The following is a 21,817-nucleotide window of genomic DNA, read 5'->3' on the forward strand; positions in this document are numbered from 1 at the left end:
GTAAAATATGTTGCTGTCAATTTCTGTGGCTGTCAAGCAAAACAAGACAGCTTTCCGAGACTGATCAATAGTGCCACCTTGTGGTATAATAGCAATCTTTTCTTGACCCTTGCTGGCTTCAGGCCGTATAGGCCTATGTTTTTGTGAAAACTAGTAATTTCCTCGCAAGATAATTGTTTTACTCAAATACATTTTGAATGCATTACATAATAGATTTTACGTGCATTGCATTTTGAAATACATTTGGAATACTTTTAAGAAATGTTTTTGAAACAGCCACCTTTTACAAATTTGACAATGTATATGCGGATGCAACCACTTAGTGTAGGCGACTGTAACGTTACCCTGACGTCACCTAAACATAATAATTCCTGAAATGAGGCTAACTGCCTCATTCGCATTATTGTTATTTAATTTTTAAGTTTTGTAACGGTTATTTTTTGAGTGGTCTCCGTGAGAAGAACACGCACTTCAGTTACGGAGGCGCATCCAGCCTGCAAGATGGAAAACATGTAAGGTCTTCTCTATATTTTAATCAATTGAATTTACTTTATTGCAAACATAACATCCAAACCACTCTCATCTATTTTATTGTAACTATGTCAACTTTAATTTGTCATTGTGGTTTACCTTTAAATATACGAGAAGACATATCTGGGTAGCAAGCTAACATGCATTTAAGAATTTGACAGGATAACGTTATGAGATTTATCTAAATTATTTTTACTGGTTGAAAGTACAAAATGGTATTGCTGAAAAGAATGGGTGTCATTTTAAATGCTACGATAAACTTCTTACGGTATGTTACGTTAACGTTACGTGAAAATGTTTGTTAACTAACGTAAATAAATGGCGGGCTAACGCTAGATTATTATCTGCAATACAATTGCTGTCAATCTTTGGTATATTAGAGCTAGCTAGCTGACCATTTAACGTTAGCTAAATTTAGCCAATTTAACATAGCCAGCTAGCTAACGTTAGTTCAGGAATCTCATAATTTGTTGTTTTTGATTTCAAACCGACATTCTTAACGGTTAACTAACGTATATTTCTAACGTAACGTTAACTGTCAGCTAGCTAGATTTAGCTCATTTAAAAATAAATACATAAATTAACCCCAAGCAGCCACCGTTAATTATTAACTTAAAACACAACAAAGGTTACAACTAAAATCGAAAATATGTAACTTAAGTTATCTTAAACGTTATCGTATCATTTTAACGTTAACGTTCAAATAAATGTAGGCTGCTGGGTTATCAAATAACGGTCTTGCAAAGATGTCAATTATTTGCATGCACATTAACTGTTAACTAGTTAACTTACTGCATGTAGCTAAATATTTGTGTGGAGATTTATTAAGTGTGGTGTGCATAGACTTGAATACATAGACATAGCCTAACTTTACATCGCTCCACATTTGATACTATTTATGTGCAGTATTTACATTGTTTAAGATCTGCACAGCCCTTGGGCCCTGGAGCAAGGCCCTTAACCCTGCATTGCTCCATGGGAGGATTGTCTCCTGCTTAGTCTAATCAACTGTACGTCGCTCTGGATAAGAGTGTCTGCCAAATGCCATTAATGTACAATGTTTCTAATCCCATTCTATGCAAACTTCATACCAACCAACCTTTTGGAGTCACAGAAAAAGTCAGACACATAGCGTAACGTTATACTAGCCACCAATGAGCACTTGGAAGCCAAACTCATTAAAGCGTGGTATCACTAAGGCATGAGACAGATACATGCTTAATTAACCATGAAGTATTATTATTTTTTTAGTACGACTAAAATGGCTACACTGTCAGTCAAGAGACTGTCTGCGGAGGAGGAGTATCCCGACCTGAGTCAACACAACAATCACATGGCCAAAGTCTTATCCTTGGACGTATTCAAGACAATCCGAGACCGAACAACACCCAATGGATTCACCATAGATGGTGTCATTCAGACGGGAGTGGATAACCCTGGTAAAACTTGTCTGAGCATCAAGATATAGTGCTAATGCCAGGACTTGGTTATATTAATCATTAATTGGACAAAGTGAAAGTTGAAATTGCAGTTGAAATTGTACTTCCCTCTAGGGTCTTTCAGCGAACTTATCCCTGGTTATGGGTATGCACTTGGTTGTACGTCGCTCTGGATAAGAGCGTCTGCCAAATGCCAATAATGTAATGTAATGAAGGTTTGTGAGATGCTCTTAATTTAACTATTTTGCCTCTGTGGTTTTGTTTTCTCCAGGCCACCCGTTTATCATGACAGTGGGCTGTGTGGCTGGAGATGAGGAGACGTATGACGTCTTCAAGGAGCTGCTTGACCCTATCATTGAGGACAGACATGGAGGATACAAGCCCACAGACAAACACAAGACTGATCTGAACCCTGAAAACTTGAAGGTAGGGGTGTGAATGGTTAAACATTTAAACAGTTAACTGAAATTAAGTTGTAAAATTTTAAAAACAATTGCTAACCAAAATCTTTTTTTCTGAAGCTGAAGGTGAGCTCAGTTTCAAATAAATGCACATTCACTACCAGTGACATAATGCACAAATTTGTCAGATAATTGAAAGAAAGACTATAGCTACGTATCCCTGTCAGGCTGTTTACAATCTAAACTAGCAATCAACAAACTAGTTATATCTTTGGCCATTTCTGGGGGTTAAGCATGCAAATACTACAGGGAATTGAATGCTACAGTGTTATAGTTATCAAGGGGGGATGCAAACATGAAAAATTATCATTTTTAACGATGCATTTAAAAAAAGGACTTGATCGACCAGCATGCCTGGATGTAAACTACAGGCATTTAACTACAGACTGCTGTACAACTCTGAGGTTACACGGCACAATGTATATATAAATATTTAATTGGGCTATTATCTGACTGACAATTTTGACATTTAAATGGGCTATAGTTTTTACGAAATATGTAAGAAAAAAATGTAAAAAAAAAAAAAAAAAAAAAAAGGTATAAAGATAAGACATGGCCCTTAGCAATCATAAGCAGTATTGGTTACTTGATTAACTGTTTACAAAATGGGATGGTAAACGTTTCGAAAAACTGATGATTTGTCACATGCTTACCTGAATGTACTTTTTCTGCTTAGCTGAAGTGATCCCAGTTCCCAGCTGTGCATCTCTATAAATGAGGCCTCCACTTACTGCCGATTACTTTGCCCAGGATGGGGATGACCTGGACCCCAACTATGTCCTGAGTTGCAGAGTCCGTACTGGCAGGAGCGTCCGTGGGTTCTGCCTGCCTCCCCACTGCAGCCGTGGAGAGCGCCGTGCTGTTGAGACACTCTCAATCGAAGGTACACCTGTCCGAGAATCTATGGGAATCTTGCTGTTCAAATCTTGCTTTGATGTCAATTATGTGTTGTTAACGAAAAAAACCCCATATCTTTTTATGTTATGTGTGGAATTTCTAACCATGTAATGCTCATTCTGCCACAAGCATTAAGTTCATTAGATGGGGACCTGAAAGGCAAATACTATGCTCTGAAGAACATGACAGATGAAGAGCAGCAGCAGTTGATTGATGACCACTTCCTCTTTGACAAGCCGGTCTCTCCCTTGCTGCTCTCTGCTGGCATGGCCCGTGATTGGCCTGATGGCAGGGGAATCTGGTGAGAATATTTATATCCTCTGTCCCCCTGTTCATACAGTACTACAAAATATTGGTCACTGATTAAACAAAATAAATTGTAAATCTGCCTGAATTCTGTATATGAGGGCCTGTACTTATAATTTCAATCTTATTTCTTTATGTATCTGTTCCATTTGTACATCAAATAGAACAGATACAATACATCAATTACAACCCTTGGGTACATCAACGCAATGCTAATTGAAGGCAACTGGTCATTTTATTAGATTTAGACTAGGTAATTAGACATAGCACATGGTCTCCAATTTGTCATTTCTGCCCCCAGGCACAATGACAACAAGACTTTCTTGGTCTGGGTCAATGAAGAGGATCACCTACGAGTAATTTCCATGCAGACAGGTGGAAACATGAGGGAGGTCTTCAACCGCTTCTGCACTGGCCTCACCAAGGTAACTGAGGAGCATGGACATCCTCTCTTCCAATGGGACAGTTTTGGGACAAAAGGGAATCGATTGCGTTGCCTCTTACTCCCCTGCAGATTGAGGCCCTGTTCAAACAGAAGGGCTGTCCTTTCATGTGGAATGAGCACTTGGGCTATGTGCTGACTTGCCCCTCTAACCTGGGCACTGGCCTACGTGGTGGAGTACACGTCAAGCTGCCCAACCTCAGCAAACATGACAAATTTGAGGAGGTGCTGAAGAGGCTGAGGCTCCAGAAACGTGGAACAGGTACAGTACACACCCCACTTTGATGAAATGTGGCAAAACACCATGTGTTCCATGGACAGCATGTGTTAGTATAGTGGATCTCGAGTGTATTTTATCTCATTTGCATCTTTCTGAAGTGACTTTATTCCATGGGCAGAAAAGTAAGGCTCACAGGAAACAATAGTTAAGTTTATCATCTTCTCCATGGTATGGATGGTTCTCATCTGCCTATTGCTTTCAGGTGGTGTGGACACTGCAGCTGTGGGCGGAACCTTTGACATCTCCAATGCTGATCGTTTGGGCTTCTCTGAGGTGGAGCTGGTGCAGATGGTGGTGGATGGAGTCAAGCTGATGGTGGACATGGAAAAGAGTCTAGAAAAGGGCAGGTCCATCAATGACCTCATGCCTGCTCAGAAGTAAAACAATGCAGGACTCTCTTATGCCCTCAACATATACATGTTATTTTTATTTCATTAATTATTTGTTTTTAATTTATTCATAATTATTCATGAGTAATTACATACATTTTTATGTATATTGCGAAATACTTTGCTTCCAAGTGAGATTTAGGCTTGACAAGTCTTCCCATCGTTTTATCTAGGAGGCTTGTATCTTAACTGCACTGAATTGTTCTCGAGGATGTATCTCATCAAAAATAAATGTATTTGCTCGAGGAATCATTTGAACTCATGTATAGGTTGAGGGACACACATGGGGGGGAACCCAACCCATGCAAAATATTTGCCCTTGCCTATCAACAGTCAAATAATTAGGGGTCATTACAAATGGGCAATTTGTTTAAGGGCACTTTAATGCATTGTAATTGTTCATTTTTCATGAACAATTGATTGATTGATTGGCAATGTATATCCATCACAGGAAATGTACTACCCCGAAATATAATGGACAAACATTTCCCTTATGAAGTGTTTACATTTACCACTAACCAAGTGGTTACCACTAGGGTTGTAGCAATCAGTCATTTTGTTTACAGAATTACCCTTTGATGTTGTATTGAAAAATACATCAAAACTTTCAGTCTAGAAACCGCATTGATCGATTGACAGGATTGGAACCATACTCGGACAACCATTCTAGTCTTGCAATTTTATGAGACTTTCACTGTGAAGCAACCATCATCTCTATACAGTGGTCTCATCCCTGTATGTTCTGGTCATTTTAATGGTTGATTCTCTTTCTTCTTGCAACATTGCGTTTTATTATGCAAGGTCCCTGTTGTAAAAGAGACTTTCATCTCAAAGGGGTCTTAATGGTTAAAGTAAACCCTAAAAATGAGATGCTCAGCCATTCTCCAAAAGATGATACAAATAATCAGGATGCACACTTTAAATAGAACTAGGCAAGAAACCACTGGGGAAAGCTGCGCATCACCTTCCCAAGGAGACCAGTGTATTAAAATGTAATGGCATAGATGCAAAGTTGAGATGTTATCTAGATCACATGAAACACACTTTGAAACTTCTTAACATTGAACATCAGGGTTTCTTCCAACTTCCATGTTCCTGAACCTGAGTGGAGACGGTTATAGTGACACAAATGCTAAATTGTAAAATTTGCTTAATTTACTGTACATTCAAAAAATGGTTTTTGGGTGCTACAGTACATGGCTGTATGGCAAATATATCACCACTAGGCATGAGCTATGTATCCAGTTAAACAGACACTGAGGCTAACAGATTTTAGGATGTTTTAATGGAGACAATGGCGAACCTTACCTGGTGACAAGTGGCATTAATTCCATAATTTCTGACTTATAACAGGACTTTAAAAAAGAAAAACGTATAACAATATGCAGTTGTTGCAAAACTAAGTTACATTATTTACATTCAAAAACAGTGCTGTACTTCTTGGGGGGAGGTTTCTTGACCAAAAAAACCCCAAAAAAAACATAAATAATATGAAAGCCTCAAAATGACACAATGTTTTCAGAATGGTAAACCACATCCAACTGTCCTTGGCCTGGATAATACTATGGATGGCATTCGGACCAGCTCTGGAGATTAAACAAAAAAGGGAGGTGTCTACAGATTGGCCAAGATTGTTTCCTGGAGGTTGGGGAAACTTTTTGAATACCCACAATTCACAGCTCCACAGTGGACTTCACACTCCAGGCCGATCAAATACAGGTGGCTTCAGGAGCAGCAGCATCACATCCGTGTTTGATTCTTTGAGCCATAATACTAACCTGTTCAGTGCGACAGAATAACTAACCATGACTGTTGGGTGACAAGGTAAGGAACATACTTATGCAACTGTGACCCTGCCAAAACATCAGTAATGGTTCTAATCAAAACTTCTGTGCAATAAATACCCCAAGGCCGTTTCCTAGGCAGAAGCATTCAAGTTCTCAATGTCTCCAAGTAACAGACCAACAGATTCATGGTGCCCTAAATGAGGCACGGTTCCCAGCCACTGGCTTGGTGCTGTGGCCGTCTCCAATCTCACAGATTAGACAGTACGGTGAATCTCTCCACTGATCGAGGGTTACGTCAGCAACAACCATAGGACCATCCCCACCCTCACCCATTAGGAGCTCTCAGCCACCTCTTAATCAGATTTTAACCCCCATGGAATACCACAGAACTACAAGGGTGGGTGGTCTGTTGGAGCCATAGGCTACTAAATGCTGTAGTGCAGTTCCAGTAAAAAAAGGGCAAATTCTTCAATCTAAATGTCCATCATATCTTCTGCAGCAGCTCAACACCTCTTGCCATATCAATAACAATAATAGCAATAATAATAATACAATTTCAAAGATGCACGAAATTATTGCCTAAAGCATTATTCTATACATTATCAATACATACTTTGTGAGTGTTTTGGAGAAACACATTTATGAAACTGCTACTTTAAACAATGTACAGCTTAATTATGCTCGTTTTAAGTTTTTCTTTACTGTACTTTTTACAATTTTAATTCATTGGCAATTTTGGAAGCTATGTTCTTAAAAGCAATGGATGTTCCTGATATCCTCTTGAAGCGCACGCCGTTGAGCGAGAGGCGGGGCAGCTTGCAAACCTCCATTTCCCATTGAACCAGGCTCTCCGCATGGCCATCACCATGGACACAGAGCAGCAAGAAGCGTTCCCGCTGCTCGTAGTCACAGTTATTAGCGTCCAGGACCTTGCGGATCTCCCGCATTATGTCGCTGGGCTCCATGGAGCTGGTGGTCTTCATACTCCAGGTAAATCGGAGGGAGCGGGGTTTGCTGTCTTTGTTTTCATCTTTTTGATCCCCAGATACATTGCGACTACAAGGAAAGAAAAGATACAGACCAAGCAGGTTAGCAGGCAGAGCTAATGTGTGTGTCCTTGAGTCCTGTATTAAGTGATTGTGTGAGTGCGTGTACAGTATGTGTGCGGGTGTGTATGTGTCGGTCTGTGTGCACAGAATGTGTGCGGGTGTGTGTGTACAGTATGGGTTGCCATGTTTTTGCAATTTGGGTTCATCGGTAGGTATAGTTTGTTCATTCTGCTCATGTGTTCTGCGCTTACTGAAATGAGATGACCTGAATAGCTGCATTCATGGGGTTCCCTTGTTCCCCCCTTTATCAAACAATTTTGTCTCACAGTACCATGCAAATGACTATACTTTGGACAGACATTTCTGTGAATAAACAAAACATGCATTTCACACGGTTGGACATGCAAGCTCACAAGCAGAAAACAAGCAGATGAAACCAAATCACAAGGAATCTAAAAATCATACAAAAAAGAAAATAGGATGATGTAGAATTGGGACGATGGCAACCGCTGACCATGAAACACAAGATACCTACATTTAATGCACACAACACATGACAACATATTTCTCTGAGGACATAATTGCAAGTCCAACAACAAGCTGTTCTATTCCTAACATTAGCCACAAGGTGTCTGCAGAGCTCAGTAATGACTCTTCCTGCTGTGAAATACTGCCCTCTTCTGACACCACTGATGTATATTTAACTTGGAAAACAATGCTGATGAAGAGGGTCTGAACTACTACAACTACTACTGCAAAATCTGAAAATAATTCAAACCAAGGCAGTGTAAATTTAAAATACTGAATGATGCTTCATTCACAACATTGAAGGAGGACCATCCAATATTAAAAAGCTACACTCATTTGAAGATAAACACCAACTGAAATGACAGTGTGCTATGGTCAACCTGGATTGCTCCAGGTAGTCCCCAGGTTGCCCCTGTCTTTAAAGAGGCCGAACACAGAAACCATGACTGGGGGTGATACGTGATAGGGGAGAGGGGAGAGGGGAGAGGGGAGAGGGAGGCATGACACGACAGAAATGACCAGATTCGACCGAACCAATCTCACCTTGAGCCCTCAAATCTCCCGTTTCTTTCAAACTCTGGTGGGACTCTTTATTACAGACCAAACCATCACGGAGAGGGCCAGAGGAGGCAAAAGAGAAACACAGATCTTTTATTTATGCAAAAGCAGGAGAAGAAAAACATTTCACACCATAAACTCAGCATTGATACAACAACGAGAGAGGGAGAGAAGAGAGAGATGACAGCATATACACAGAGTTATAAAACCAAGAAAGCCATCAGCCAGGTATTAGGAGCTCCCCATCTCCCCCTTACACCCCACATTGGCTGTGATAGTGGAAAGTTCCGGACATTTCTTAAAATTAGGCATGCACTTAAATGAAAACAGAAGAAAACAGAAATGTTGATGAGTGGCAGAATAAATGCAATATCCTGAATTACGCCAGTACAGAGAAAGTATCTCGCTTGAGCTTCCTGGCTTTCATTTTCACATGCAGACTACAGACCAAAAACAATAACACTCGTCTTGCTGGCAGTCACTTTCTTGCTTCTTTAACCAGAGAAACAACAGAAAAAAGTGTGCGGAAAAAGACCAGCGGGGGCACACGCTCCGTGAAGGCGGGAAGTGTCCGAGAGCGGAGTGCCGACACGTGCGTGTGTGCGTGTACATACACATCGCATTTACAGACATGTACGCTTACACACAGAAAGAATCCAAACACATACGGTCACTGGCATGCAGATACAACACGTTGACACCAGTAGGTCCGAGGGCTCATGCAGTCCGCACTAATCGAGTAAGGGGGTGTCAGAGGCTAGAATGGAGGGGGTGAGTGGGGGCTGGTGTTCATCGGGCGGGGCATGAAGGTACAAGGCAGGGTTCTGGGGTCAGCCTGGCAGGCTGAAGACCAGATATGGTGGAAAACAAGGTGACACTACAGACTGGTGTCACGCATGCCAAGGCTTTCAGGAGGTATGCTGTTGTGCGGTAAGAGCCTGGTGGTGTCTCTATAAGGTATTCAGATTTCATTTAACTGGCACTAAGCTTTTTTTCCAACCAAATAGCATTAACAATCAAAACCGGCAGCAGCAGTTGCCATTTAAGGCAGAACACCGAAAACTCTATGGTGGAAATATGCAGGGTCTAATGTCCACCTCTTCTGGTCCTGGAGGGAAACAGAAACAGGCTGGTGCGGAATAGAAAAGAGGAGACAACAGTTGCTCCACTGCTTCTGTTACGTGAATTCTTCAAAAGCTCTAAATGAGACGGCTGGTATATCATGCTGGAGTATCAGAGAAACCAGTCAGACCACAGTGAGTGCAGAACCAGAAATTTCAAGCCAGAGTTTTATGGTGCTAACATCCATCTTAGAGGCTCAGTCCATGGGTCGGTTTACTACAAGAGCTGGGGAAGCCCATGAAAGGTCACCTTCCATCTGGTCTCCAGAGTGAAGGAAATGATTGTGGTTTTCAGCTGCAACTCTGGGGCATGATGGGAAGATGTTCAACTTTCCACCTCACTTCCCCTGCCTGACCTGGCCACTGCGCTCATGGGAGAGAGAGCCTTGAGACCAGGTCTCCGTTCTGACAATCAGTACCAGGGGCTAGATTCAACACATCAGGGAGGGGAACCTGCAGTCCCTATCTGACTGAGGCCCTGCAACGGACGTAAATATGCCAAGGGGTCGTAAGAAGGTCGGCGACTTGTGCTACATTCTCAGTCATCCAGCTGGACGAAACGAGATACGGGTTATGGGGGGACACGCCAGGACCCCATGTGTGACAGGGGGAGGGGGGGGGGGTCTGTGGGGTGGGGGCTCCTGGCTCTATGACCGAATGCAGGACAGGTGCAGGCAAGGGTCACGGTCACTGCACGTATGTGTTCATGTCTTGTGTGTGCCTCTGTCTGTCCGTCTGTCTGTCTGTCTGTCCATGGGGTCAGTCTCTCTGCGAAACAGTGGGGGGGACCACAAAGCCCTAGCACTCTTACTCTATTTCTCCATCTCCGATTTACAACTTTCTATATCTTCCGCTCCTGAATCTGCAAGAAAAGATGGATTCTGAAAAAAAGGGTTGGTTTTTATTGATAAAACAAAATAAAAAAATAACATAAAAAATTCTTGATGTAAGACATGTTCACAGAAAAACGAATGTCAAGAGGAGGAAAGGCTGGTGGACTGAAGACTTACTAAGAGTCTTTGCTCCAGGGGCAGGGGGGTTGGTAGGCCCTGATTTGTTGGAGGTCTGTCGTTTGGTTGGGTCAATAGTGACCCTACGGAGAGGAAGAGTGGAAAATTAAACTGCACAAACAGGTGAAGGTAAACAGCATCACTGCAGCACATTTTGTGGGTGAGAGAATGTCTGTGAAGCAGAGCTGACCGTGGCTGCCTGTGTAAAAATGGACTGGGTGCTGGGGCTTACTGCCACCACTTTAAAAAAAAAGAAGAAAAAAAGTCAATCTTGTACCATTGGAATCTGAGATTAATGCTACCGGATATCTCATGGATCTTTTGCAGTGATGGTGGAGCGAACGCGGTCTTTTAGGACACAGACGCCCGTAATCACATCGTCCGTTCCTGCACATGACCACTGCGGCTGAATGCAGTAACCATCGGAGTTGCAGTAATCGCAATAAGCAGCTGCGCAACATTCTGTGGCTGGCAGCCAGACAGTTACAGTATCAAGGGCACAGGGAGAGGTTTCCCCAAGTTTCTGCCCACAACAGGAATAAGAATCAACTCAGAAGTGGCTTGACTGACATCGACATGGAAACGAAACAAGCAAAAAAGCTGAGATGGATGGGAGGTGATGAGTTATGGACGAAAAAACACAAGACGCTTGACCACCAAGACTCTTTCCATTGACACGACAGTGAGGAAACCGCAGCCTGCCACTCTGCAGTCTGCCCCATCATTGGACAGTGATATTCCATACTGTTAGTACTGTTTTTGAACATCTGGACATGGACTGGGACTTTCACTTGGAACTATGAACTTCTATGAGAAAACAATAACAAAAGGAAAAAGACATTTAAAACTCCACACTGGAGGCCTGGCTCTGACAGCCTGAGAAGTTTCACCAGTCTGTTCCACAGCTTCAGAGAGCCGTTTCCACCCAGACAAGGGCAACAGAAAGCATGCTGAGCAGCCCAGGCTGAGGCTGAGGTGGGGGCAGGCAAATTTTAACCTATAGGGATGACACAAGCACCCAAAGACCCACCACAACCACCCAGAAGACAGGCAGGAAAGGTCAGGGTCTCAATACCAGAGTGCCTCCTTGAAATGTACCCCTTTCAATTAACACGTCACTCGCCTGCTGAGTGCCCAAAGGCGTGGCCTGAATTAAACCAAACCAAGAGTTTGTTACCTGGTCACAAAAATTAACTCAGATTAAGAGCATCCAAACAGAGACACCCCTGAAGTCTCCACAGAGCTACTTTGGAACCACTTCTACAGTCCTTTGTATAGCCTCCTGGAAACATGGGTCGTGATCTAGACGAGCATCTTTCTACATACACTTGCTTGCTGTGTATTGCATGCTGTGCTAAAGGTGCTATAATGTTGACACAAAATAAATAAATGCGCAAAACATTCAAATAAACAAATAAAGTTTCTCAATGGTTCATAATCTACACGACACCGGTCCTGTATTGCCAACATAGTCAAGGCAATCTCCAAAGCATAATAATGCCATGATATACCTTTGACTCCAAATATTCGAAAGAAAGAAAATAAACACCCCCCTAAATACATTCTTCAGTGATGTGCCCTGGCAGAAATGTAGTCTCTTCTCCGTCCATTAAGAGCCGTTCGGCAAAAACACAGATGGACAGGTGGTCAAGCCAGTTAAAACTGAAGAAACCCTGGTTTTCCTTCACTTGAGCCACTGTGTTAGCCTATGTCACTGCGCCTGTATGTAATGTCGCCTCTGCACCTACTCGCATACTTCTGTGAAACGCAGAAGTGGCAATGCGTATCTAATCCAAAAGTATCACCGTACACTTGGTCAAGGCTGGAAAAAAATCTCTTTCCTTAAGCAGGTTAACTTCGGTACAAGCTGCAAACGGAATGGTCTTGCTTTAACGCATGAGCGGTTAAATTCAAATTCTGTCCAGAATTTTAATTCAAAACGCAGCATCCATCCTAATAAATTTTGTTCAGCAAGAAATTAAGGCCAGCAAGGTCATACATTGGCATACAGCTAGGCTAGGCTTTACATTACGTAAACTTAATCTGGACTTTTCTAGAATTGTATAATATTTCTTCAAGTAGAAAAAAATTCAGTCAAAAACCATTACGTGACAAAAAAAACATATCATATCTTCTTTGGAGTTTATTTTCATGAATATAACACTGTTCTGTAGTCCTTTTTATTAGATTATTAGGATATCAGTCCAGATAAAATAAAATTTAAGAGTACTTTAATCCACTGGCCTAATTATTCCTGGTTCCCATTGTCTGAAGGAGAGAAGACCGATAGGGCACTCTATTCAAAATAAATCTCACTTTCCCTACCCTGTCACAAGCGGTTCCAAAGGATTACAGCTTGTATTGTTTTGAAAAATGTAAAGGCTGAAACAAAATATTGCAATTAACATTGCACAGTACTGTCTTTTTGTATACAGTATGTACATTATACCTCCAAACACAAAACACACTTACCTGAAATAAGACTTGTGTAATTAATAGGTAAGCACTTTTGTGAAAACAAAACCAAACAGCCCCAGTATTGTACTGGAAAAGCATGCATGGGTGATTAGTAAAGATCGTTTCTGTTGATCAGCCCAGAAGAAAGCAGCTTTTGCAGGCATGCTTAATCACACTCCAAGCTGCTCAGTGCTCACTGCAACTTGAGTTCCAAGCAGAAGGATGAGCTCTCAGTCCAGAGGGGTTGCAATATAAAAATATTTATTTTTTCTTTTTATTTTCAAAAGCGCAAGTTTTTTGTTAATTGGTAGAAAAAGCCAATTGAATGTCCTACCTTTTTGTAAACCTGAATGACATGTTTCTAGAAACAAAAAACATAAAAAAGCAGAAAAAAATGACAAAAGGAAAACTGAAGGCCAATAACCCAAATGGACTAAAATAATAAAGAAGCTGGAATAGGGATGGTGCAAAGAGGATCTAAGTGATTGCATGGCTTAAGGTGAGTAAGTTGATTTTGATTCCTAGCTTCAGGTCAAAGTTACATCAACAATTTTGAGAGTAAAATAAAGCCTAGATTTGTTTTGTGGTTTGAACACAATATCTCCTGGCGCGCAGACTCATTGGTAAGATGGTGGCGTTCTACGGTTTCCACGAGTGACTGGTTTCAGGTTTTAAAACCCCAATATGACTTTCCCTTCACTGAGAAAGGTTCCATAGGGAACATAAATATATCCATAACATTTAGAGAAACAATTTGCACACATAAAAATGCAGTTGACCATTGGAAATGTAAAAACATATGGGACAGAAAAAAGAAACATTCTAAATCAAAGACATTGCACCTGCCTTGGCTACATAAAGTACACTATATACAGTATAACTAAATGTATTACATGTGCAAACGTAAGGACAAGTACTGCGGATATATTTCTATAAACGATAAACATATATTAAGATAATAACATAAATCTATAAATACATTTCCAATAAAAGGAAAGACCTCTAAATAGTTTTCCCCAGGAGGACTAGAGAAAATGAGATAAAACCAGACAATGTGTTCAAATCACATTGGTGCGATATCAAGCCACAGACAGAAGTGAAAGAGACGCTTTACGGTGTGTGTGTGTGTGTGTGTGTGCGCTTTGAAGACGCCCCAGAGGCGGTCAGGAGTCCGTCACCGGACGCCGACAGCAGCGATGCGGGACGGAGGAACGGCTGGGTGGAGCGTGCCTACCTGCGCGTGAGCTTGGAGGTCAGCTTGGTGAAGAGGTTGGAGGAGCCTCGGCTGCGGGTCTGGGACAGCGGCGTGGCGTCGTGCGACAGCGTGGGCGAGGCGGGCGGGCCGTTGTAGGTGGCGGTGCGGCGCTCCCGCAGCTGGCCGCCGTGGAAGGTGCTGCGGCTGGCCGTGCCGCGGGGGAAGCGGAGCCGGTCCGGCGTGGTGGCGCTGCTGATGCTGTGGGTGGACGCCACCGGGTTCCGCTGGCCGGGGGTCCCCGCCGTGCTGCGACAGGGGGGGGGGGGGGGGGGGGGGACACGCCCGGTCACATGCGGGCCTCGTGCCGGACGTACAGGCCCCGGGGCCACGGAGACGCAGCAACTGGCAACTCCTCAAAATGGTGTCCTCAATACCACTCTCAGCCCAGATACAAAGTACAGTCTTCACAATAACAATGGACTGTATGAAAATTGGAGAGAATAATGCTACTTCTTGGGGGGAAAAAAACGCCTACAATGTTTGGTAGACAGAAGGAATCCCACTTGGGATGTGGTATTATGTCTCACTGCAGAGAAACATCCAGACACTGTACGTGTGGGACTCGAAAGTTTCAACTTTCACTTCTATTTCCTGAAAACAGGCCCAGGTTACTCCGTTGAGGAAATTACAGTAAAAATTCACAATGCTTATGTGTGGTGGTCCTGAGATTTTAAGTCACGCAGCATTTACTAACACCATCGATCCAATGCAAGTAATGTGTATTCTGTAACATTATAGCTGAGCATCACTATAAAAGCTTTTAAAATATGATCTAGCATTGGAGTCTTTAAACAGTTGTTTAGAGAGTTATGAAGGAAAATCGTCTTACCATCGAGTCATTTTGCTGGACACTTGAGATGGAACACTTTCTAAACATTGTGTTAATTATATGATTGTTTAGTATCCACTCTTTTTCCATATGGAAACTAGGTTGCTATAATTAATTATATCTACAGAGGTACTGTTAATATATTAATATGTGCAGATGCCACCATTGTTAGTTTAAGAAAAGACACTTCCAGGGTTAGTGGCAGAATCCTGATGAGAGGGTTTCCTCTTGAATAAAAAGACAGGTCTTTGTTAGACGCATGAAAGAGCCCATGGTGGAAAAACAAAAACCAGATTCTTCAAAATCTGTGGACAGAGCCACCGGGGATGACTGGCAGTCAGCTTCCCGGGTGAAAGATGGCCGTGGCTCGGGTGGTTGAAGGTTAGAAAGGAACAGTGCTGACGTGGGCGCACAGTACCCAGAGGTCAGAGGTCAGAGGTCGTAAAAGGTGAGAGGTGAGAAGAGGTGGCAGCACAGGATTAGCAAGCCGGGGCCAGCACGACGGACTCGGGTTAGAGGGAGACAGACGCCGGGCCCTTGTGCCTTACTTGGGCCTGTAGACGTCCGCCCCGCTGCTGGCGGGCGGCAGCGTGACTCGGCTGCAGTGGGCAGAGGCCGAGAGCGACACGGCCTTCTGGTGCTGCAGCCGTGCCGCGGCGGCGGACGCGGCGGGGTACGCGGAGGGGCTAGTCGCGCAAGAGGACACCGCGGTCAGGCTGCGGAGTGGGGCACATGCCAGGCAGCGGCAGGCAGGCAGAGTCCAGAGCAACAGGAGGAAAGAACAGGTGCAATAAATGAGATAAAGGAAAGGGGCAAGACAGAGCGGCCTGGGTCTCGACATCGTGTGCTGCAGGGCTGCTGCCGTTTGGATTCCTTCGTCATTCAAAAAAAGGCCCATAGTGCTTCTTGACCTGGCATTACATTCAGGGTGACTTTCAAAATGCACTATTACCCAACAAATATGTTCAGTAAACAGTGACTTAATGTGGGCTCCAGAATGATTGGCACCCTTGATAAATAGCACCATGGCACTCTCTTGAAGTCATAATTCAAAAACTTCATTGTGCTCAGTGAGGGCTTTCTTCTTGGCACCCTTCCAAGAGTTTGTTTGTATGTAGGCGGTGTTTTGTTTCTTTTTGAGACTTGGTGCAAGATGCAACCAATATCGGCAATTCTTGATCCGGGACCCGTGGGTCCTTTATGGTCTCTCTCACCCTCTGTGGGGAGAACATGCACTTGCGCCCTCTTCCTGGCAGTTTGCAACTATCCCATATGTTTTACATTTTCTTATTATTGTCCTTACAGCACTAAGTGGTATGTTTAAGCATTTATGTATGTCTTTGTACCTATTACCAGACTTGTGATGGACAATCTGTCTCTTGTAATCTTGAATACTGAATAAAAAAAACATTGAAGCATGAATTTCATAAATGAAATAAAAGTATATAGTCTTCCTACACGTTTGAACATAACATATAGATTATTATCCGTGTTGTTTATTAAGTGCAGCCTTTTATCTTCATTTTTATCAAGGGTGCCAATAATTCTGGAGCGCAGTATATGTCTGCTAGGAATAATTTTCTGAAATGATTGAACTAGAATATCTTCTTGAAAAATAACTTCTGTAGGGAAAGTAAGTGGTGCTGGAGGCCACAATGCTATCAAGAGGACAGGATATTTTAACAGCTGCTTCAGGAAGAAACACATTTCATGCGCTTCAGTGCTCACAAAGCAAGGCAGAAAGAAAGCAAGACACCCGTCAGTGGAAAAAGCTGCAGTACAGTGACATCATATGGGCGCGTATCCTGTTGCAAATACCACTCTGTACAGTAGAACAAGGGGTCAAAGTGCACGTGAGAGGGTCCGGTTAGATCTTTTACCTGTTCTCCTTTCCGTTCTGAACAACTGAGAGGCGGTCCGTGGTGTTCCTCTCGCTACACACATAGGTGTTTCTCCTGGTCATGCCTCCAGACCCGGTGTTATTCTGAAACGGTGAGGGGGGGGGGGGGGGGGATTCAATTGGCAATTCATCAGGTACCTGCCAAACTCCACAGAAAAACACCTTGAGAAACACTTGACGGAATGCATGGCTGCTAACGTGCTAACAGCTCTCCTGGTCGTGTCTGCGTTCATTTTCCACGTTATGAGCCCTTAGTGTTCTCTTGCATGTGTCTTTATGAGCAGAGAAATGTATATCCTCACTAAGATCCTCACTAATGTATCCCCTACGGCGGTCGGGTAAACAAAGCGGTCGATGTGACCAAGCGCACTCACACTGGGGGCGGTGGAGCCCTTCTTGCGGTCCGGAATGTCGGCCTTGTTGGGGTTGTTGGCGTTGCCGAGCATGGGGCTGGTGGGGGGCACGCCACGCCCGCCTGCTGTGCTGGACTTGCGCGGCTGGACACCGCCCTCCTCTTTGAGGTCATTGTCGGCTGTACTGGTCTGGCTCCTCTTGGGGTAACCCACCCCTGAGGGAATGGCTGGGCCAGCTGGGTAGAGGGGCCGAGAGAAGGCATGGAGTCATATCAAGGCTGCTGGTTGAAGCGACTGTTCTCCATTTTAGTAGATAACCAGCTGTGGTGAGGATTCTACCTCTTGGGCTGTCCATGAATACAATGCAGAAGAGCAAGGGACTGCCTTGAGGCTCTCCTCTGCTTCTGTGTGCATTTTGCTTGTGCTTCAATACCCGATAATCACAATTACTTTACCTTTTACCACAAGCATTAGCCTAGCCGTATTTACTCAATGACAATATTAGCATAACATTAGCCCATTAGCATGACACACAAAAGCAGTATGCAGTGCAGTGGCCCAGTGGTGCTGCTCAACCCTGCCTGGCACACTCACCCTGGTCGCTGTATCGGCGCTGCTTCTGGCTGGAGGAGATGCTCCTCTGGACCTTGAGGTGAGACGGAGACTGGCCGTTGTTCAGTTCGCTGTTTGGCCTGACTTTGGCCAGCGAGAGGTTACTGCTGGAGCTCGAGTCATTGGCTTCCAGCTGACAGGAAAAGGACAATTTTAAAAAGTTTTTTTTAGGAACTATGGCTACATTAGACCTCTGTATAAATGTACAGATATGACGGTACAGTGAATGCAATGGCATACGTCTTCCATATCGTCTTCCCTCTTGCCAATATCCATGAACCAGTGCAGTTGGTAAACTATATGGAAGCACATTGATAAAAATCTCTATATGAAAATGTGATTTAGTACAGCAGCTCTCCTAGAGCGGTAACCCCGGCCATCTCTCACCTCAGACGACTTCCTCCCCAGGAGCAGGTAGGTGGCGGTTATCTCATCGTACTTCATTCGTGCCAGGGACTCCTGGATGCTCTCGCGGGAGTAGCCCATCCCCACCATGATGTCTGCGGAGCGGACACCACGGTCAACACCATACGGCTCACTCGCACTCGCTTCTAATGAGGACCGCCAGAGCCCGGTTCCCTCCGCCGCTGACCACAAGGCCGTCTCTAATGCCGTCACCATGGAGCCTCAACCGGATTGGTTTTAGTTGCGCCGGCTCATACAAATCTCTCATTGAGCGAGGAGCCACTGTCACACAACCTGTGATGCGTTTACAGCTGCACTGCATTATGGGAGCTAGGCCTGGGGTTGAGATGAATAGAACCCTCCCAGTAAGCATGGCAGGTCTGTTGACATGAGTCATGAGTCATATGAGGCCACTTCCGTGAGGAGGGGGGTGTTTAACCCTCTCCCTGTTACCGCCAGTCTCACGTTGGCAGAAGCATATCAGATAGGAGGGGCCGTGAGACGAAGGCACTTAGTCAAAACAGAGCTTTGAGATCAAATCATATGAACACTCACTCAGCTTCGGTGATTTCATCGAGGATGCATTACAGATACCTGCGTGTCTGTGTCTGTCCCCAGCATTTATTTATGGCCTTATGCAATATGTTTACGATCATCTAAGATTCATTCTGCAGAAACAATTAACAAACCACGGCGTCCCTCCTCAAATTCTGAGTTCAATACCTATTCTCTTCTGGTCCGATATGTCCAGTTCTGGTTCTACGAAGGGCTTGAGTTCATCGTCCTCGCAGCCTGCGTTGATCCACCGGTCCTTCATAATTTGCTGGAAAACACCAGGGGGACAGACACCACAACCATTTACCAACCACCTGACCACACGGCTGTATTTTTACCATCGGTTAGCCATGCAAATACAAAGGGAATCAGGTGAGAGGGGGTTACTTCTGTTTCTGTAATTACTTAACCATTTCCATGCAAGTAAATCAACAAGCCCATTAGCACTACACACATACAGGACTATACACAAATATTCCTGTGAACACATCTCAACTCGGAAGTGCTGTATTTGTAACTGAATGCTTTTGGTGGGGTTATGTAGTAGCAGAGTGGGATATGAATCAGCCTTGCACATTGTCGTACAGCACATGACGAGGTGAGCACGTGTTCAGGAAAGATGCAAGATACGGTAAGTCTACCCGCTATCCAACGGAGTCACACAGGAAGGACAGGGTGGTGGGTGCAGGAGTGGGTGGGTGTGGGGTGTGGGGAAGAGAGGGGAAGGTGCTGGGTTGGGATGAAGTAAATGTTGAAATATTTACATTTTCGCCGTCTTCTCTCACCTCAAGTGTTCCCCTTTTGGCTGGATTCAGCACCAGGAAGCGCTTGAGGAGATTTTCACAATCTGTGGACATGTAAAAGGGGATCCTATACTTTCCCCTTAATACTCTCTCCCTCAACTCCTGCAGGGGGCAGCCAAGAGCAACAAAGTTAGGACGTACCTTGAATAACACCAGATATACAAAGCAAAAGCAGATTACTCTATAATTACATCTATTTAGGAGGTCATCTTATCCAAAGAGATTTAAAATGTAAGAGAAGTGTATTGATCTGATTAATAGAAGAAGTTGTGTGCCAGACCAGGATATAGCAGTCAGGTCATATGCAAAAGCTGAAAGTTAACAGTGCTAACCAAGAACCAAAACACAAGTTCTTTATCTCCAACACCCCCCCCCCCCCCCCACCAAACATAAGCAAGAATGTAACCCATTCAAACCTTGAAATTCAGATTTCCAGCATCAATTAAAAATAGGTGACAATAATCAGCTGAAATTGAGGAAGGTTGCCGGATAGACAGTCTGACCTTGAGGTTCTGCCCGTCGAAGGGCAGGGAGCCGCTGACCAGCGTGTAGAGGATGACCCCCAGGCTCCACACGTCCACCTCGGGCCCGTCGTACTTCTTGCCCTGGAAGAGCTCGGGCGCAGCGTAGGGGGGGCTGCCGCAAAACGTGTCCAGCTTGTTCCCTAGCGTGAACTCGTTGCTGAAGCCGAAATCTGCAATCTTAATGTTCATGTCTGCATCCAGGAGCAGGTTCTCTGCCTGAGGAGAGAGGGGAAGGGGAATCCTCAAATGGAGATGCACTGGAACATTCTGGAATAAAGCCCTCACTTCCACATAAACTCTGAACATGTACCTTTGCGTACCATTTGTGAAATGGAAGGGCAGTTTAATATGGGGTATACTGCAGCACAAAGCAACTTACCCCCTATGCTTGCAAGCACAAGGTTGTACACTAATTATGGCTGATTACCACACCTGCTCCTCACCATTTGTACAAACATACTGCCATTGAAGGGTGAGTGGACAACCCTGGATACACATTTCAAGGAATGGCAATGTTCTTTTTGATGGGAAAAGACTGCATATAAAATATCTAATGTAAGCCCAAGTTGGTGTACTAGACCCAGTGTGAAATGTCTGCTCCAAACTCCAAAATGTTATTTTTTGGTGTTCACTGTGAACACCATTTTTCCTCCTGGACTATTTGTTCTACAAACAATTAAGGTTCAGGGCTATCAATATACGCACAACAGAAGGTCAACTTGTGATCTCGACATTGAGACTAAAACATGCATGTCTGCCTCATCTACCCGATACCTGATAAAACAGGACTGAATGTGCACAACTACAATTTCTGGATCTAATATAAAACATACAAATATGTGAGGATTAAGGGCAAGAAAAATATTTACAGTGTACTGAACTAAATGGAAAAACATGCCCCACTTTTGTAAAGCATACAAGGAATTGATTGTGGAATAAAAAAATAAATAAATAAAAAAGACTCACAGGACAGTGAGTTTTCCATTTTTGTGCTGTGCTCAGTTATTATATATATATATATATATATATATATATATATATATATATATATATATATATAATATAATATAATCTGCCATTTGTCAATGCAGGCTATCAGAGTTATGAACCCAGCAAAAGACCCTTCACTGACAGTTCACAAAGATACCATATATATGGAAGTCCCATTCAACTGACTCCTGTCTTCTTTTCCTCACTGATTTTATTCGATCAGAGATGGATGCCGGTAAAATTTGTGGCTTGATTTTAATTGACCTTCAGAAGGCCTTTGACACAGTCGACCATAACCTGCTTTTTGACAAGCTTACGGCTCTTGGCCTGAGCTCC

The 21,817-nt window shown here is 43.6% G+C and overlaps 2 protein-coding genes across 21 annotated transcripts in view; one reads left to right on the plus strand and one right to left on the minus strand.

Annotated features, from left to right (window-relative positions):
• Nucleotides 1-449: 449 nt before the first annotated feature.
• LOC133122051 (creatine kinase, testis isozyme) lies at nt 450-4,933 on the plus strand. Of its 3 annotated transcripts, none has more exons than XM_061231734.1 (8): nt 463-512; nt 1,783-1,970; nt 2,242-2,396; nt 3,182-3,314; nt 3,458-3,629; nt 3,936-4,059; nt 4,149-4,338; nt 4,559-4,933. In XM_061231734.1, exons 1-8 carry the CDS (start codon nt 502-504, stop codon nt 4,735-4,737), a joined length of 1,152 nt encoding a protein of 383 aa, XP_061087718.1. In that variant the 5' UTR covers nt 463-501; the 3' UTR covers nt 4,738-4,933. The 3 variants fall into 3 exon arrangements, with proteins under 3 accessions (XP_061087727.1, XP_061087718.1, XP_061087710.1); XM_061231726.1 differs by lacking the exon at nt 463-512 and adding an exon at nt 745-799; XM_061231743.1 differs by lacking the exon at nt 1,783-1,970 and having other exon boundaries at nt 450-512.
• A 1,079-nt stretch (nt 4,934-6,012) lies between these two features.
• The window catches only part of mark3a (MAP/microtubule affinity-regulating kinase 3a), a 54,770-nt gene continuing 38,965 nt past the window's right edge, over nt 6,013-21,817 (minus strand). For 2 of the 18 annotated variants that reach the window (XM_061231623.1, XM_061231584.1), the window contains exons 8-18: nt 20,471-20,707; nt 19,950-20,069; nt 19,333-19,432; nt 18,592-18,704; nt 18,187-18,337; nt 17,614-17,828; nt 17,220-17,323; nt 14,490-14,756; nt 13,590-13,616; nt 8,653-8,697; nt 6,013-7,588 (exon numbers count right to left, since the gene is read on the minus strand). In XM_061231623.1, coding sequence (XP_061087607.1) covers nt 7,243-7,588; nt 8,653-8,697; nt 13,590-13,616; nt 14,490-14,756; nt 17,220-17,323; nt 17,614-17,828; nt 18,187-18,337; nt 18,592-18,704; nt 19,333-19,432; nt 19,950-20,069; nt 20,471-20,707 — 1,725 coding nt within the window. In that variant the 3' untranslated portion in view covers nt 6,013-7,242. Of the gene's footprint in view, nt 7,589-8,652; nt 8,698-10,599; nt 10,670-10,798; nt 10,882-13,589; nt 13,617-14,489; nt 14,757-14,787; nt 16,056-17,219; nt 17,324-17,613; nt 17,829-18,186; nt 18,338-18,591; nt 18,705-19,332; nt 19,433-19,928; nt 20,070-20,470; nt 20,708-21,817 lie in introns of those variants that run through there. The other 16 variants (XM_061231610.1, XM_061231576.1, XM_061231713.1 and 13 more) reach the window with 13 other exon arrangements.

The sequence above is a fragment of the Conger conger genome, chromosome 1 (genome assembly GCF_963514075.1).
Source record: "Conger conger chromosome 1, fConCon1.1, whole genome shotgun sequence".
Lineage (NCBI taxonomy): Eukaryota > Metazoa > Chordata > Actinopteri > Anguilliformes > Congridae > Conger > Conger conger.

Coding starts and splice junctions, on each gene's coding strand:
- LOC133122051 (XM_061231726.1), top strand. CDS start 762: ATGGGTGTCATTTTAAATGCTACGATAAACTTCTTACG. Junction 4,060..4,148: donor TCTGCACTGGCCTCACCAAG/GTAACTGAGGAG, acceptor ACTCCCCTGCAG/ATTGAGGCCCTGTTCAAACA. Junction 4,339..4,558: donor GCTCCAGAAACGTGGAACAG/GTACAGTACACA, acceptor TATTGCTTTCAG/GTGGTGTGGACACTGCAGCT.